The sequence below is a fragment of the Lissotriton vulgaris genome, chromosome 7 (genome assembly GCF_964263255.1).
Source record: "Lissotriton vulgaris chromosome 7, aLisVul1.2, whole genome shotgun sequence".
NCBI lineage: Eukaryota > Metazoa > Chordata > Amphibia > Caudata > Salamandridae > Lissotriton > Lissotriton vulgaris.
Genome location: NC_141695.1, coordinates 897,908,316 through 897,928,036, shown reverse-complemented (window position 1 = coordinate 897,928,036; position 19,721 = coordinate 897,908,316). Strand labels below are relative to the sequence as shown.

Sequence of the window (19,721 nt, the reverse complement as noted above, 5' to 3'; positions counted from 1 at the left end):
ACAGACGTCCTGGAAGGGAACCTTCTGCGGACGATCGCCTCAATCAGGGCACAAATCACCTTCTGGAACACCTTGACCCTCAATGTTCCTAGCCGAATAGCGCTGACCAAAATGATTGTACTGCCCAGACTGCTATATTACTTTGCTAATCTTCCCACGTACGTGCCTTGCAGAGTATTCCGAGACCTGGAGGTCCTGCAGAGGAGCCTCATTTGGAACTCGGGCCGCCCTTGGGTGGCGCTAACCAGGTTGTATATGCCAACTGACTCGGGGGGCCTAGCGGTCCCCAACATGGAACTGTACTACCTCTCGACGCAACTACAATGGGTGACGGGATGGCTAAGCGGCAACCATCTGGATGACACTGCCTCGGACACCGCTGCCTGGACGCAACCCCAACTTTGCACACTGTTCCACCCACTCACCAAGACTCCCTGTCCCTCCCAGTTGCATCTTGCAGTAGCACGTAAGTGCTTTCTGAGGTGTCTGAAACTCACATGTACAACAACACCATATGCCCCGATACTGCCCCTACTGGGCACTCCGAGCCCGACAGGCGCGCTGACGGAGACACGCCTGGCAGTTTGGACGCAAGCTGGCGTCGATACACTCAGCGACCTGTATGCAGATGGAGAGTTGTTCCCCTTTGCGACCCTGGCGGCTGACACAGGCCTCCCAGCTTGCCAGTTCCTGTTACATGCATCCCTTTTGTGTACGCTCACCGCTTCCTGGGGCGACATGACAGTGGAGCTGCCGATGCACACCTTTGTGCAATACTTGCACGTCATGGGTAACGGCTCACACATCATCCACTGGCTAGCGCAAGCCCTGCAGACACACTCACAACCACTGACGACACCGTTACGGGCGAAGTGGGCGACAGACAGAGGACGGGACTGGACCGACAAAGAATGGGAAATGATTCTGGCTGGACCGACATACATCCCGCGCAACCCCCGTTTTAAAATCATTCAATTTTACATTGTGCACCGCGCTTACCTCACTCCCGACAAAATTAACAGATACTTCACGACCACGACTGCTACTTGCCAACACTGCTCCCTACGCGGTGCTGACCTCCTACACATGCTGTGGCACTGTCCAAATATTCGACCGTACTGAGATGGCGTCACAGCGCTACTCAACCAGGACGCTGACGAACAACTACCCCACACTTGGGAGGCGTGCATCCTGGGTTTACGCAGACGCACGAAACTTAACTAGGTACAAGCGCGCTTCTGGGACATGGGTCTCATAACGGCGAAACGCCTGCTCACTAAACATTGGAAAGCCGCGACCTCCCCGCACATCCGACACTGGTACACCTCCTTATCCAATTGGGCGCGCGCTGAAAGCACAGTCCTTCTCCGGGAGGAAACTGCAGGGCTTTGGAAATTCCCCATCGCCCAGCTCTGGGATGACCTTCTCAAGACATACCAGCGCGCCTGCCTAGAGCGAGGGATAACCTGAGGCGACAAGCCCTGTTGCCACCACGTAGACGCGCATAGACAACCACAATAGTCATGACTGAGTGCCCCCCCCGTGCACAATATTCTACATTACGAGACAACCAGCTCCATCCTACCCCACTCCAGCCGCCCCCCAAACGGAACCCATAACGATCTCCGCTCTCCCCCTCCCCCCTCTCCCCTCCCTCCCCTGATCTCACCTGCTTCCCCACTCACGGAAACTCCTTCCTACCCACAGATATTAAGACATAGGGATTAGTTACCTTACTGGTCAAGTTCCCGACCAGACCCCCTCCCCTATCGCAGAAGGAAGCAAGCATTGCATCACGAAACTGACAAGAAGCGGACCTCTCACAGAACTCATACCGCCTGCTGACTACCAAGCCGCGACAACGCCCAAGGACAGCAGCTAGATGCAGACTCACACTAGAACCCCACTCACGTTAGACTATGACCAGGACATACAATACATTTTCATCGCCCCTCGATCTTTCACATTGTGATCTCCTACTCATACCATGGGAGAGCCACTTGCACACTGCGCCATCAGACATCCTGGTCTCCGTACACAATGGCTGTGAGCATGCCACGCCTAGCTTCACCACTTGTTCTACTCCTCAGTGAGCTATACCATCGCGCATCTTACTGCACCCGCATCAGCATTACTCACACTCACCTGCGCTGCCACCTATGGACAGCTCCCCCACCATTGTTTATCCACAACTGGTACGCAGATCCTCAGGGGGGACCTGAGCACTGAATACAACAGCACTAATGCTTGACCTACTTTGCAATGTTTATGTTTATAATAAAATATAAAATGTAGACCTATCATTTATACAGCTGAATGCTAAACTGTAGCCTATGTATATTTATGAATATCGTCGCCGGACCCCCGGGTTACCGGCTAAATGGCTGTGTCACTCGACTATGGACCCTGCTATCTATACATGGCCTGACCGGCCCATGCATGACACGGAATGTACAATGTATGGCAACAATGTTATGTATAATAAAGGTCTTCCAAAAACAAAACAAAACAAAAAAAAAATGAGGACGTGGAGTTGGCTCGTATTTTTGGAAGTACTTCTCTCCGGGAGAAAGCCACATTGATCTGTGTGGATCATGCCAGGGAGACGGGCTTGTATTTGTAAGGTGATAGCTTTGCTAAGGATTCCATACTCTGAGGAGAGCATGGACAGGGGTCTAAAATTTATCACGTCAAGGGTGTCTCTGCCGGGCTTTGGGATGGAGATGACTAAGGCCTGCATAGTCGTGACTGGTAGATGGCCAACTTCATAAACAGTTACACAATTATTTTCCAAGACAGGTGCCAACGTGTCGGAGTAACTTTGGTAAAACTCTCCAGGCAGGCCATCCATACCCGGAGACTTATCCCGGTTCAGTGTGTGAATGGCAATTTTTATTTCCAGTTGTGTTATGGGTGTTGCTAGGGACGTCTGGATCTCCTAGGTCATGGTTGGAATCATCAATTCATCTAGCAAGTCTATCATGGCATCCCTAGTATCTGCAGAGGGAGGGCCATAGAGTCTCTCTAGGTGGGTCTTGAACACAGTGTTCATCTCCAACTGCGTGTTTACCTGCCTGCCCGTTTCATCCCGGACGCTCGTAATTACTGGGGTCTCAGGGGTATGTCTGATCAAGCGAGCTAACAGTGCTCCGGACCTGTCTGCCTGCTGTCGTCTCAAATAATCTGAATAGTCCATAACCCTTAAGGTTTCACGAATTTCTGCATGTTCAATGTTACACAGTTGTAAGTTGTCTTTGCGCCCCGGGTCTGTTACCACCACGGTCTCTAGCTCCCTCAGATGGCTTTCTACCTCACAGATACTTTTGTAGGACTTACTTGTCTAGCTCCCACTAGCCGACCAATTGCGGCTCCCCTTACCACAACCTCCATTGCATCCGACACTACCAAGTTTGAGGACGCAGAGTCCCAGTCTTCTCTAAAGTACTCGGTTACAGTGTCCTCAATGTGAGTGCAAAATGGGCTGTCCTCAAGCAATGTGGGGTTGAGCCTCCAGGTGGGTTCTGGTGAGGGTACTGGGTGGGTACTGGTGAGGGTACGTGTCCCCAGTGTAGATCTAGCGTTAGTGTTAGCAGTCTGTGGTCCAAAAATGTTTTGGCAAGGTAGGCTGAGGACGTACATTTTGCCGTCAGGGAGTTGTTGTAAACGAATCTGTGTAGGCGGGTGTGTAGGTTATGTAGTGGGAGTAGTATGAGTATTCTTTGTGTGGTGGGTCTAGTGTGCGCCAGACGTCCATCAGTCCCCATCCCTGGAGGCATGTGCCAAATGAGTCAGATAGTTTATGTACCCCAGTTGCCTGGAGGGGAGGGTGCGATCTATCGAGATCTACATCTAGAATCATGTTACAGTCTCCACCCCAAATTCAGGGGATATCTATCCAATCTGCCAAAGCTTGGCTAACAGTAGTAAGGAATCTGTCCTGGTCGAACTTAGGGGCATAAATACTACCCAGGACTATCATAATAGCGTCTAGTGTGCCCTTTACCAAAATGTAGCGCCCTTGGTCGTCCACTTTCATTTCCAGCTCTAAGAAGGGGGTACCATAGTGCACCCATATTGTGGCCCCCCTGGAGAAGCCGGAGTAAGTTGTTGAAAATACGGTGCCCAACCATTTCTTGCCTAATGTGTGTGCCTTGGACTGTGTCAGGTGGGATTCATGCAGGAATACTATGTGTGCTTGCTGGTGAAGCAAGAAGGCGTGTACTGTATGCCGTTTCTGTATCACCCCTAGCCCTCTCACATTCGACGTAAGCAGCCTATACTTACCTTTCTCTTCAGCCATATACAAATAGATATCATAGGAGACAACATTTCGTATTGCAGTATGTACATTGTCCGTGCAGGCCAGAAGACGGTTCCCTCCTTTCCTCAGTCCCCAACTCTGGAGGCGCAGCATCGGAACCTTGCTGTGCTGAACATAAAACTGGAAAATGTAATCAAACAATTTGCCAGGCATACGCTCTTGGGGGGTCGGCTACGCTATAGCCATATCCAATAGGCCATACTTATCCACGCCATCGGCTCTACGGTGCGGCTGGGAGACTCATCGCTGAAACATCCATTGCTGCTGTCCGTTTCTTGGAAGGGGGGACACTATCCAGGCTTTTACAGTGTTACTCTCCTGTGATATATAGGGGTGTGGGGTGTGTGAGGTTCACACGTCAGGGATAGTACATAGAGGGTAGAACAAGTATAACTCAGTTTTACATAATCAGTGTGTAAACACGTTCATGCACCCCGTCTATGGGATCCCTTTCCTTTCCATGGCCTGGCTGTGCATTCAGTGTATAATAAAGCAAAGGACACCAGTTGGACCTCACGTCTCAGATCGCATCCATATCAGTAGTTATTCATGGGCATTGTCCAGAAGTTTATCAGCTGCTCTGGGTGTCACAGTCGGGAACAGCACCACACTGCATTGCGAGTCTGAATGTACAGTGCTGTCTTCGGTGTCCGTATTAATTTGTCCACATTCCTCTCTGAAGGAGCACACCATTGCAACAGCATCGTCCTGTCCTTGTTTCTGGTGATGAGCAGAAGGCTTATGCCGTTTTGGTTCTGCACCACGTGGCCCTGACCTGTTTTCTGCGTGGTCCGCTCCTTCCTTGGATCTGCTGGCCGATGAGTCCTGGTTTGTGTTTAGGTCCCCCTTGATGTCCATCACTTCCATCCACTCCTCCACGTCCGTGGGGCTGTCAAAGAAGTGAGTTTTGTTGTCGTTGATCACTTTGAGGTGTGCAGGAACAGCAGGGCGTAACGGAGTTTAGTTCTATGGAGTCCCTTTTTAATTGAGTAGTAAGAGGACCACTGCTTCTGTAAGGAAAGTGCTGTGTGTAAATGATTCTAAGTAACAATGAAATGAAAATCCACCCGGGGGTCTCTGTCAGTACATAGTGATATGCTGCAGTGCGCTGCACTGACAGTGTGTCCAAAAAAAACAACTAGTGTCAGGGGCATGTAAAGTTGATCAGCAACATCTAACACAACATGCAATTGACCACAAATTAATTCACCATTACAAACTTCACAAAGTATTTGTACAAAACATGCTATGTATGCAGAAGTAACACTAAAGTAAGATATTTACATTTACTTGCAGCTGATCAAGGATATGGTCTACAGACGTGGATGATGACTCCATTTGCCAACCCAGAGACGGAACATCAAAGGGCATACAACCATGCCCATTGTAGGATGCGGAACATTGTAGAGAGAAGCTTTGGCATGCTGAAATCCAGGTTCCGTTGCCTTGATGTGTCTGGTGGAAGGCTACTATATTCCCCAGAAACAGTGTGCAAAATGGTACTCGTATGTGCAATACTGCACAACATATGTGTCAAAACAAATGTCCCTTGGGACGAAGAGGACCAACACCCTGATGAAATGGATGATGGTGATGGAGGTCAAGCAGGAGGCCAAAATATCTGCAACACTGCAGAAGGGATAAGACGCCGCACACACATTGTGTCACAATTTATTTCATGAATAATCATACTTGAGTTTGTAATTTTGTCAAATAAATTTCTAAATGAAAATTAACGTAGGAACATCAATTTTTAATTCTTTGAACTGTACAGCCCATATGATTAGCAAATATGTGTCTGGAAGTTTGTGTTACCATCACCTGGTGGGGTGTAAGGGAGTATTCATCAAGGAATGGCATGGTTGAATTACACAATAAAGGAAATGCTGCTCGGTGAACATCTATACTCACATGTGAATGACCGGGTGCATGGAAGGTTCAGTATCTATTGGTCAAGACAGTTTTTCAACACTTCACAAAACTGCGTATTTAGACATAATTGTCCTCTGTGGAGGTTGATGTGTTCCTGGATTACTGTGAAAGTCAGTACTTGTCCTTTGAAATCTAAGTTGGAAGATCATTAGTGCCTCTTGGGCAGTTGCAGGTAATGCACTCTTGTCCCAAGATTCCCTGTAAATAGCTTGCAACCATGGTGGCAATATTTCAGCATATGTTGCGTCAAACTTGATTGCTATACCGTCTGCACCAGGGGCTCAATGTAAATACATATTTTTCATTGCTATACGAATATCACACTCTGTCATCTCTCCTCCTAAGCAATCTTCCAGTTGCTCATCTATGCGTGGCAGTTGAGCAGCGGCTTGCAAATCAACAAGGTCCGCAGGTCTGTCTGCCATTACGTTCCTATGGAGGGGGTCAAAATAAGTGAAGAATTACCATGATCTACTTCATGGGAACATACCAAACGGGCCTCCAAAGTACACAGGGAGAGAATAGCGGGTGGCAGGATTACCCAACCAGGCCAACAGGGAGACCACCTCATCATGTTCAGCGTGAGCCCAAATGAGGAATTATTTATGAACAAAACAGCGGAGTATCTCCATTTGTATAGGGACGTCTGCACGTGCAGCCAAAGCCGCCTCGTCATACATTGAAGCAGCATGGCTGGCCTGCTCTACATGTCGTAACTGATCCTCGCTCTCCCTAAAATCCTTCAGCAAGAGTTGTCAGAGACCCTGCTGTGGAGGAGATAAAAACTCCACTAATCACCGCCTCTAAAGCATCCCATTCAAGGGCCCCTGCACGATGCCGTCACCTCATCATGGTCAAAGTAACGCACCATACCTTCCTGCATTACCGCTGAAAAGAATGTATCCTACAATGCCAGCGCATTCAAATGGCAGGTGGGAATTGCCTGCACCTGCCCAGTCCATTGGACCAACACCAATCAGGAATAATGGTCAGAGATCAATCTCGCTAGCTACTCACTTAGTCATCTGGTGAGTTACCCAGATGTGCTGATGATTGTGCAAATCTTAGTCCATCAGCTAGGACACAGTTCGGAAGTGAAGGTCAGCTACAGTGTACCCACCATCTGCGCAGGTGGGCCTCCGTGATTATGTTGGGCCACCAGCACTTGCAACTCCAATGTCCGCCTGGTGGCAGGGCCCACAGAAACCCCTCAATACTGGTCCCAGCCAAAAGAGCTGGAGCACTGTCATCACCCTTGTGTCCCTTGCTGCTTTATTGCAACCTGTTAAGGTCTACCAATAGATTGCCCTACTCTTCAACTGTAGCTACAGGGATCAGTACTGGGGTAATGGTGTGGAACGTGTGTCTCCCGCATGTGATGTCCGCTGGCACCCTGGGTCACCATGTAGGACTGCGTCCACTTGGGGCAGCTAAGCATTTCCGCCTGTTGTTCCCTTGCGTGTTCCCGGCCAGGGACGAGGCTGAATGTTGTAGCACGTGCACTTGTGCTGTGCTGCCCCACAAAGCTATTTCTGGGGGTCCTCTGCAATACTGCTGGTCTTCTCCACCACACTGCTTCTTCCACAAACACAGGCCGATGCGCCCCTGGAGGTATCCACAACTGCTGGGGATCAGCAGACCACACTGTCACACTCACCTCGAGTTCCCAGCGTCACAAGAATGCTGCGCATCTTCTGTTCAACGAGGCAACAACAGTGCACCGATGGGATCTCGACCTACTCCAAGGTCAATCTCACCTCCGGTGTCTTTGGCATAAGTTTACAATGGTGCACCGGCAAAAGCCGTAAGTTGGGTCCGTATCAGCGGCAGTCTGGCCCATTTAACTGCTTACTTGAGGGGGGGGTTGAAACAAGCCCAGCATGGCGTACGTCCTTCAGAACAGCTCCGTCCAATGCCCGGCAAATAAGCTACATATCCTGACTATCCCATGTTCCACGATTGCTCAAACAATCTCTGCGCGCAACGGAAGACTGGGAAACCTCCCGACCACCATCTGTGGATCTTGTAAGCTGCTGGCGAACGGACACGCTTACTTGCACCTAAGCAGCCCGGAACATGAGCAAAAGCTGCGGCCTTGAGTGGTGGAGTAAGCCAGAGATGATGAGGCCAGCCGATTGCAGGCACTTGCGACACAGCCACGCAGTGCGGCTCTGATTGGCAGCTGCGCGGCCGGGAGGAACCTGGGGTGGTGAGATAGCTGGAGGAGCGCTGACAGCCAGAGTGGACCGGAAGGACACAACCCCCAGGGCCATCGGAGGCAATATTCCGAGGTCCCCTGGGGTAGGCGCCTTGAAAATTGGGGCACGGAGAATGCATGCCTGACCTGCAAAATGAAGATTTGGAGACCAGCCTGCAGCGGGCTCTGCAAACAAACCCTGATTGGGAGCCCTGCGGTGGGTGTAGCTCCTGAATCCTACCCAAGAACCCAGTGTTTGATAGGCTATGGACACACATGTTATAGAGTGGACCGATGTGGCGGGCGCCATATTGCTGCTGCCCTCTAACATTTACCCATGTGGGCAACGTCGAAGTAGAAGAAGAAAGGAAGCAGTAGCTGCAGTGCATCCAAGGAAACAAAACGTGGCACAGTGTTGCTGGCGTCTACGAGGTGGGTCCTGCACACTACAGAAAACCTGAGACCATGATGTAAGTGCACGACCTAATGCATGGGGCGCACTGAGACACAACAGGCTTTGCACTTGTTCTCTGAACGCCTTACCCATACTCGAGGGCCCCGTTGGTGAGGCAATTAATGGACATAGGAGCGCTCAGAGGCACTACCTCACTACCAGCCTAACAGCGACACCACAGTAGCATATCCATAAGGGTCACCGGGCAGTATGTTGCTGGGTGCAAATGTGACCGTGACAAGCAGCAAACTCCTGCTTGGGCATTTTCACAAGCACCACTGATAGGGCCGCGTCCATAATCTGCACGACGACAGCAGGAGTCAAAAGCATATCCTGACGCCGGAGAAGAGTGTGGGCCACTGCAGCAGTACAATCTCCGCTCTGCACACAAGGGCAATGGGCAGGAACCAGACTAAGGTCAAGAACATGGCGCCAATGCAGACGTCCAATCCACAGGGTCGGAATATCTCCTGGCCTCCTCCAGCATGGACTATGTGCCGCCTATATGAAAAAATACACAAGACGCCAGCCTGGACCTTCTTGGGGTCTTAATGAAGGCGTCCAGGGAAGCGCTGCAGCAACGTATGGACAAAATGGTCTCTGGACTGGCGCTCCTCATGGCAGTCCACAGCAAGGTAGCATAAAACGTTTCTATACACAAGCCTGCACTGTCCGACCTCATTCTGCATCAAAGTGACCACTCCAGTAAACTGTGACATCTACACACACAAGCACTGATGTATAGTCAACATTGTATAAAGAGTCTCTCTAACTTGGCAAGAGTCACTAAAATTGAACATTCACTCAATTTTTAGAAGAGTCACTCAAATTCAAGATAAGTGTCTCATCGTTACATAAATTGTCTCAATGAAAAAAATGTGTAGCATCAACACAAATGTAACTAATAGCAAGCTACAGTGAAAGTGTTGCATCTACCATCAAAATATTGCAAATCACCTAAAACGTGTCGCATCTCCACAAAATGCATCGCACTATGACAAATGTCCCGCATTCATAATTGTAAATGCATGGTAACGTACGATGCAACACTTAAAATATGAAAACGTGACACATGTGCTGGAATTCTTTACCTAGCTATTGAAATAATAACACATCGTCAAATGCGTGTTGCAAATCATAAAAACGTGCCGCAACTCCGGCATGAAGTGATGTCATCATTCTAGATTCTTCCAAACCAGGAAGTTGATTTTTCCTTCACTTTCTGTTAGTCTCTTTGGTTGTGTGCTTGGTGTAGGAGGTGTTTTGAAGAGTTGAGACTGAGAGTTGTGTTTCCCTGTGTCTTTTAGTCAGTTTTGTGTGTTTTTGGTACTTATTAGGGCTGTCTATTGTTATTCTTGTGTGTCTATTTGTATTTTGTGTCAAGGGGTGTGTGTCAATAGGGGTAGTTAGTATTTTAATAGGGGTTGGGTTTTTATTTCTTAGCACTCAGTTTTATGTTAAGTTTCCTTTTTAGTCTCTGAAATAATTTGATATTTTAAAAGCATTTACATTGCACACTATGTCTGCGAGGTCTAAGAACCTAAGTGACAGTGAGTTTGGGGGGCTATTGTGGTTGGTACAGCACTATCTCCCACGAATGGTGAGCATGGGTGGCCGTGTGAGCCAAGGCTACCCCACACTGGAGCGGAGAGGAAGATGGATGCTCGTTCAGCAACACCTTGAACAATTGTACTCGGTAGAGCGGACAGTACACCAGATAAAGCACCGGTGGCAGGACACCGTCAGCCGGGACGGTGATGTCCTGGATCATCTGGGAGTTGATGTCGGAGGCCCAACCGGTGAGTACATTTCTATTCTTACTCATGTTGTCATTCTCACTAATGTACAGATATGTAAAAGGTTGCAATGTTCAAAATTTTACAAAGTATGTCTCAAATTTGCAAGAAGGTAACGCAAATCTTATTTCTGCGCCATGCTGCGTTACTTCTGAAAGCACAGAGGTGCAACATATTGAGAATCATATGTTGTGTGTCTGTGCATCCACCTACGCTCATGCACTAAGGGGCCGATTATGATCGCGGACGGACTTGCGTCCGTCCACGATCATTGAGGAGGAGGGGACGTCCACATGGGCTGCGGAGTCCCCTCCTGTGCGATTAGGATGTGACCACCAGGGTGGCGGTCACATCCTCTATTTTTAACATTGCGGCGGGTGCGGCTTCAACTGCACCCGCAGCAATGTTAAAAATGCACGGATTGCATTTGCATGCAGAAAGAGGCAGGCACCGTGCGATGCCTGCTGCTTTCTGCATACAAATGCAGGGGGGTACCATAGGAACCCTCCATGTGCACCCCCCCCCCCCCCCCCCCCCTTCACCTAGGGGGCCCGCAACAGGCCACGCAGTGAAGTTACACATGCTTTTCCACGGCGGAAAAGCAGCAGCAGAAAAGCATGTTTGCAGGCACATACTAATCTGGCGGACAGTGTCTGAGAGACACCGTCACCAGATTAGTGCTTTTCCTCCGCGGTTGTAAGCCAACGGCGGAGGAAAAGCTGCGGACGGAAACCAGGACCCACCAGCCATCCTAATGTGGCGGTGGGTCTTTGGTGGGTCCGCTGCGGATTTTCCGCATCCTCCGGGCCGGCGGTGGCTTCCGCCGGCCCGGAGGATGCGGAAAATCCGCAATCATAATGAGCCCCTAACTGTAGCCATGCACTGGCGCAGGCACCCTTGCACCATGATGCAAGGATGCCTGCGCCATGGGGAGAAAATTGTAAGTACAGTAAGGGCCAAGATGCAGCACAAAAAAAAATGAAAGCACTTTTTCCACTTTCAATGAGTGCTTTGAAATGCAGCATGCATTGAAAGTGGAGCACACATGGAGAAATGGAAGCATTTATCAATGTGCCTCGCTACCCCACCTCTAGGGTGGCGTAGCATTCCTACGCAACTCCAGCTTTACCATTATGAAAACAAAATGTAAATGTGTCTCACTCCATAGGTGTTGCATGTGAACATCCACAGCAACATCCATGGAACACCCCTTCCACGCACAGTACTGCGTGTGATGGGGCTGTATTTACAAGGAGAGGTGAAGTCACGCAGGGTGGGTTTTCCTCTCCTTCTAAATATGTAGGACCACCCTGCGCCACCAGTACGTTCCAAAATCTGACGTACTTGTGGTGCAGGGGGCTAGTAAATCACAACCAATGCCATTGTATGTTGATAAATGTGTTGTGGTGCATCTTTTGAAATATGCATGGATGCATCATCACACATGCAACACTCATTTCCCTCCCTGGTCCACCCCAATTGTGTTTTACTTTGTAAGCTGCATCCCGGGGCAAAATTTTTCATCAATGTGTGTGAAATACTGTGATGTCATGGTGGAGCAATTGTGGAGTTGTGTTTCAAATGATACTTGGATGACGTAATGCTGAAGGCAAACCCTCACGCCTCCTGTAATTTCACACAGGGTTGTGACGTATCACAGACATTAAGGGGCACGGATATATGATGTTACAACGCGTACTTTTAGCACGCATACCATTACCACGCATTTTTTACAACGCAGGTCATTTTACAACGGAAACCTTTACAACGCAATACACTACAACGCAGATACTATTACAACGCATACCATTACAACGTAAGTATAGGTAAGTATATAATATCAATATATAATGTAAATAATTATTTTTGTATTATTTAATTTAATTATTTATTTATTATTTATTATTTAATTATTAAATAATTTTATTAATAACATTAATTTTAATTTTATTATTTGTAAATATATGTTAAAAATACCCCTGTACCCCTGTACCCCAAAACCCAAACCCATCCCTAAAACCTAAAAATACCCCTTTACCTCAAAACCCAAACCCAGCCCTAAAACCTAAAAATACCTCTGTACCCCAAAACCCAAACCCAGCCCTAAAACCTAAAAATACCCCTGTACCCCAAAACCCAAACCCAGCCCTAAAACCTAAAAATACCCCTGTACCCCAAAACCCAAAATACCCCTGTACCCCAAAACCCAAACCCAGCCCTAAAACCTAAAAATACCCCTGTACCTCAAAACCCAAACCCAGCCCTAAAACCTAAAAATACCCCTGTACCCCAAAACCCAACCCCAGCCCTAAAACCTAAAAATACCCCTGTACCCCATAACCCAAACCCAGCCCTAAAACCTAAAAATACCCCTGTACCCCAAAACCCAAACCCAGCCCTAAAACCTAAAAATACCCCTGTACCCCAAAACCCAAACCCAGCCCTAAAACCTAAAAATACCCCTGTACCCCATAACCCAAACCCAGCCCTAAAACCTAAAAATACCCCTGTACCCCAAAACCCAAACCCAGCCCTAAAACCTAAAAATACCCCTGTACCCCAAAACCCAAACCCAGCCCTAAAACCTAAAAATACCCCTGTACCCCAAAACCCAAACCCAGCCCTAAAACCTAAAAATACCCCTGTACCCCAAAACCCAAACCCAGCCCTAAAACCTAAAAATACCCCTGTACCCCAAAACCCAAACCCAGCCCTAAAACCTAAAAATACCCCTGTACCCCATAACCAAATACCACTAAAAATGTTTTTAAAAAAAGATAAACTTACCTATAATTATACTTACGTTGTAATGGTATGCATTGTAATAGTATGTGTGTTGTAGTGTAATGCATTGAAAAGGTAATCGTTGTAAAATGACCTGCGTTGTAAAAGTATGCGTGGTAATGGTATGCGTTGTAAAAAATCAGTGGTAACAGTTACATACCAAGGGGCACACTTACATATATTGGGGCATCCCTGCATATCAGCAGGGATGTACCACGGGCCTCTTCCATGAACACCTTGCAACACTGTTGCGTTACATTGAAAAGGGGAAAAAGTGACGCACCACTGGCAAAAGGCCTTCATTATTGATTCCCCACGTATGTAGCGCGGCTGATCACCCAGCATTGGTTCCTATGATTTACAATGCAGCACACCATGGATGAACAAATGCACTGACGTGTACTTATATTTTTTAAATGATCTTATTGTATTCTCTGTATTGCCTTTTACAATTATGAATACAGTATAATGTACAAAAATATCCATCACAAACATGAATGCATGTACATTTCAACAGTCAAGTAGGCAATATGTATTCTGTTCATCATGGACTGCATTGTATTGTGGAAACATTCACGCAGGTAGCAGATGTGCCCTAGAGTATAGGTAGTGCCTGTGGAGAAGATGTGGTCCAGCGTGTGGCTGGGGGTGTGGATGGGTGTTGTGAGGAGTTGTCTGAGGCCAAGTTTCTGTAGGTTGTGTATCAGGGTGGCAGGGTTGGCGTCATAATTGTTCTAAAGGTGGAGGTTCAAGTCCACAAGGATGATTTATTCCGTGAAGGCAAGTGCATGGCTGCTTGCAAGGTTGGCAACGGAGTCACTACAGTAAGCCTGGGATCCAGGGGGTGTGTCAATGAGTGTCCCTCTGAGGGTGAGGTTGTTGTTGTTGTGGATCTGCAAGTGCATGTGTTTGCCAGTGTGGAGGGTGTTGTCTACATGGCTACCAAACTTGATGGTGCACTTGTTTACGATACTTATTCCACCTTGGTTTCCATTGGGACAATCCGTGCAGGTAATCTTCTATACGTCCGGGATGGCTATAGGAATGTTGTTGGGCAAGGAGTTGTTCCACCAGGTGTCAGTCTTGAAGGCCACATCTGGGGCAGAGGTGTCTGGAAGATCCAAGAGCAGAACAGCGTGTAAGGTAGCAGAGCAGTTGTTGTGGAGTATGCTGTGGAGGTGTGTGTGTTCAGTCCTTGGACATTTGGTGGTCCACTCACAGGTGAACCTGCATGTGTGGCAAAAGCAAGGTCCGTGGGACCGTTTCAGGGTGTCCTTCAAAGTGTTGTGCTTTTGGCCTGCCATGAGTATGTGGAGACTGCTGGTGGAGTCTGCTCTTGTGGCGTTTGCTTGGTCCATGGTTTCTGATGCTGGCCACCCTCCAGACATGTGCATACGGGCTTGCCTTATGGGTGCCTTCGGCCACCCACCTAATGCCATTACAATGGTAGCTGGGACGGCAAAGCAGCTGGGAGGCGGGATGCTGGGGATGGGGAATGGGGCCAAGTGGGCGGGACCACAGGGGTATTTGCATCAGAAGGGGAGCTGTTTACACGGGGGGTGAGTTGTAAAACATGGTCAAACAATGTACACTCATGTGGAGGTCATCATGCATTACCAGTGTCCATGTACACTTTCTTTGTAAATTTTGTAGGAAAAGTGAAAGGGTAGTAATAGACTAGAAATGACATGCCTGTGTTACAGTACAATCTGCACGCTACAATATATAAAATTTTGAATGTCATGCATTAATGTACATATTTGCACATGTTTTGTAGGTGGTCCACCGCCATACACGCAGGGGGAGATTGACCGTTTTGAGGACCCCAATGCAACCAGTGAGTATATGTATCAATTCCTTGAGATTGTAGTAATGTGTGTGGAAGTAAGCTGCACTCTGTATGTGCCCAACTATGGCATGCACACTGCATCCAGTTGTATCAAATCTTTGCTGACACCCTCAAAGTAAATGTAACATTTTGTGAGTGTTTTTGAAAGATGTTGAATCAGGCATGGACAAAATGAAAGCCACATAAGTGTCAGACAGCCCATTCCCCTAGGAACAAAGTAACAGTCAATGCCTATTTCTTTTTGACACTGAGGGAGCAGAATCCAACATGAAATTTCAAAATCTTTACACGTACATCTGTACAGTAAGCCATGCTGAACACGGTGCTCACTACATGTGGTTAGTGCATGTGTTGTGTGAAAAAATATTACAGGCTGTGGTACCAGGGTTGCAGTGTGTGTGTAAGCTCACAATCTGGTGTACTGTGGAAGCACATGGCTTTCTAGGTTTGTTCACAATCACTGTATTACAAGACACGTAAAACAACAAATCAGTAAGGGGGAGATTTATGTTCACTGTTGCATCCCCAGGGATGCGCCAGTTAATGTGCGCCATAGTGCGCCTCAGCTCCGCCACCCATGGTGCGCCGCATTAACATAGCGGCGCACCATGGGCCACAAACGGCACAGATGTGTGACGCATCTGTGCCAGAAAGGTGGCGCATTGCTGGAGTAACGTTGCAAGCGCAACGCAGCTCCAGCAAGGCTTGGGGGTGCCCCATCTACACAATGCTGCATCAAGACCTATGCCTGCTTCAAGCAGGTGCAGGGTTTTGACGCAGCATTGGCCAGAAAGTGACTGAGTGAAATCTCATAGATTTCAATCAGCCACTTTCAGGAGGCTTTCCTGCGCAGGAACGCCCCCCCTGCGCAGGAACGCCTCCTTATGGCGCAGGGCTATACAGCATGATGCATCTCCTAGATTTGTCACGTTGTAAATAGGGCGCATTGTTTGTGCCGCAGTTGTGTCAAATAAAATGACGCAATTGTGGCGCAACTGCATCATAAATCTGGCCCTTAGTTATGAAAGTGAAACTTAACATGCCCACAGTGCATCTAGTGCCTTTTCAGTGTGTGATATTTTAGCATGCTGCATCAAAAACACACTCTCACTCCTCGCCCATGTAAGCACAGCAGCCCTCCGTGTAATGACAATGGCCCACACCAGGATCTGCTGAAGGTACGTTATTTATCTGTTGGCCAACACCAACCCCTAGTCCAGGAACTTGCGTGTCAATTTTGTTCTGCTAGTGTGGGTAAACAAATGTTACAGACATGTTCCTTTATTCAGATTAATTTTTCGTTCCATAATATGCTTTAAAACTGTGAAAAAGTCCTCACAATAAGTGAACCAAATACATTCAATACCACAACATGTGCATAAGGCACACATTCTTCAACCTAAATTATTTGCCAATATGAACAGGTTACTGCCTTGATCGTACACACACCAATCCTTACATATTGCCATGCAGCATTCACTGGTGGTTCAAACAGACCCGTCCCACCGTCACTCTGAATGGCAGTAACCAAGGACGTATGGATTAAGTAATGACCCCGTGACAGCCCAAATGTCTCCTGCAGTTTGTCCTTTTACAGGAGAACTCCCTTGCTATTCCGGTCTACCACTCCCTACAGGCCAAGCTCCATCCATGTTGCAAGGGCCGACCAATCTCCCACATGTGGAAGTGGCGTACACATGGCCAATGGTACCTCTGGGGCATGAGGGCATTGCACTCCTATCTTGCCATGGTACCTTTTACAACAAAGTCTCGGAGTCAATTTGTCCTCAGTCAATGAATCCATCCTTATCTTGTGTGAAAAATATCACTAAGGATGAGACGTGCCGTGCCTCCTCTGGTTCAATTTGAGATTCAGCTTCCATTAACTCCTGCGCCACTGCGTGGGTGAGGCCCTTCAATGGAATTGACAATAAGTACAAATAAAAATCTGGGACAGCAATTCCCCCCTCTGCCCTGTGCTGCATCAGGGTCTCCAACGCCACCCTTCCACGTCCAGTTTCCGTAAGAATAACGATCAACATAGAACAGAATTGTATGCACACCAGCAATGTATGTTACTAGTACAACAGACAGGAAAGTGCCACCATCGTCACCAATGCCGCTCGGCCCACCTACAACCGTGGCAATGTTCACCAGAATTGCATGCTACTCCAAAGCACTCTCATAACTCATACAATATTCACATCACTTTGTTCTTCCTGGGTATGGTAAACATGTGTCCCCCAGTAAGAGAGATGTGTCCAAACCTGTGTTGGAGAGCACGCACCCCCTCCAATGCCTCCCCATCGTCCACTGGAAAGAACAAAAGGTCATCCGCATTCAGTGAGACGAAGTGCGTGTGATCAGGGAGCCTCAGGCCAAAAACCACCCTACACAATTGAGCACAAGTTGCTCATGTTTCGACAGCCCGAGCAAATAACTGAGGGTAGAGCAGGCAACCCTCTTGCCCTACTGGGTATGAGGAGGACATGATTATTCACACCTTTACTGTGGGGATGCCTGACAAATACAAATTTACAATCCAGTGGACACTTCCCTCTCCCAGCCCAAAAACCCTCCTAACAGCAAACAAGTAGGGCCACTCTGAGCAATCAAAGGACTTAGCTATATCCAATAAAGAACCTCCGCACAATAGTCCACCACATGGTCTGTGTTCAACATTTATATCAAGTTCCATAGACTAACGGCCATATTGCTGGTAGGGATGAAACTAGCCTGAACAGGGTGTACCAAGTGTAACGTGTGCGGGAATACTCGGGCGGACAGGATGAGATTTGTCATCACATCATCCATGGTAAGCATGGTTAGGGGACAGTACCCAGAAAACTCACTTTGGGCTTTACACAGTATGAGCAAAGGGATTATAATAGCTTCCCTAGTCGTAGACAGCAGCATCCCCAGTTGGCCAGCCTCCATAAACATCAATAGCATCAGAGGTGCAAGAATGTTGACATTACCCAAGTCAAACTTGATGGTGAGACCATCAGCCCCCAGGGGTTTTGTTCAGGCCCACTTCATTTACAGCGCACCGGACTTCCACAACCATTATATCCCTACCAAGAGAGTACACCTGCTCCTCGTACACGGTGTTCAAAGAAAGCCTGTGCCTCTGCTTCCCAAACCTGTAAGTGGCCACTGTATGAATCAGCGGCCACTATATGAATCCAAATGAGATGAGACAGTGTGTACACATACCTATCTGCTTTGCCTTTCATATGCTTACATTTATATCCCACATGGAGATTTGACCCTTAACAACGTGCACCTCCTGTGCATTCTGCTTTATATTGTCCCACTTATACCTTGGACTTAAGACTGCGTGCTCTTCCATTACAATGTATCCATGCCTCACCCAATGTGATCTCTCCCATCCTCACAACTTGCATTCCTTCCCCTCAAGGATGCATGGCGCTATGATACCCTCACAAGTATCTTTTGCAATATAAAAACCTAAGACAAGATAGTACAACATAAACCAGCATGGGATACCAAGCCCCCGCATGAGCAGACAAGCACATCTGTCATACTTGACAGTATGTATGTGGCCAGCTGCTGGTGTGTCATTTAATGGCAGTCATTCCACTTGTGCACCACCTAGCGGCCCGTGATCATGTGAGTTTGGTTGCATATGCTAGATGACAATTTTGCAGTGTGTCATCGCACAAGTGTTGGTCATATTTTCAAGACACTTTCCATTCACTCTTTTGATTGTACAACTTATGTCATGCTGATGTCCATCATGTACTGCTTGCCTTACACATGTTCCCTCTTTTCATACAGTTAACATGAATGCGGAGGAGGAGCGAGCTTTCCGCATCAGGAAAGCTCGCTATGGACATATCCTGGCAGTGGCCAAGGGATTTCGGTGGTCCGGTCGCCAATATCACAAGAGAAAGTTGGCAAAAACCTGGATAATTAAGTCATCAACCCACAAAAGTGCAACTGATGGACAATTACTTATTGGTTCGAGTAATGCAGGTGGTGCTGCTGCACCACAACAATCCACATCCATTGCAGCCACCGCTGCAACAGTTGATCCCACTTTGTTTGCCGCCATGTCGAGGAAGATCGAGAGTTTGGAGGGAAACATTTCTTCATTGGAGCAAAAAATAGACAGGGTTCAACAGACCTTGGAGCAAATAATCTCCATGATTTAAGGACTATGTGGACAATGTGTGGACAATGGTTTTTTGTTACACTACAATGTTATTTCATAGTTGATTTTAGTATTTTATATAGCTTTACATAGTTAGATTAGGTAGTTAGTTAGGTTTTCTTTTTCTATATCTTTATTTTCCTTACGTTCTTGCTGGGTTTTACATTTACATTTTGGGTGGGTGGGTTTTCTTAGATGTGTTATATGTGTT

The 19,721-nt window shown here is 47.7% G+C and overlaps 1 protein-coding gene across 1 annotated transcript; it reads left to right on the top strand.

Moving 5' to 3' along the window:
- Positions 1-10,423: 10,423 nt before the first annotated feature.
- On the top strand, positions 10,424-19,511 carry LOC147702658 (uncharacterized). The gene is made up of 3 exons (XM_086929430.1): positions 10,424-10,703; positions 15,262-15,321; positions 19,135-19,511. The coding sequence occupies exons 1-3, from the start codon at positions 10,424-10,426 to the stop codon at positions 19,509-19,511; spliced, it is 717 nt and encodes a 238-aa protein (XP_086785556.1).
- The last annotated feature ends 210 nt before the right edge of the window (positions 19,512-19,721 follow it).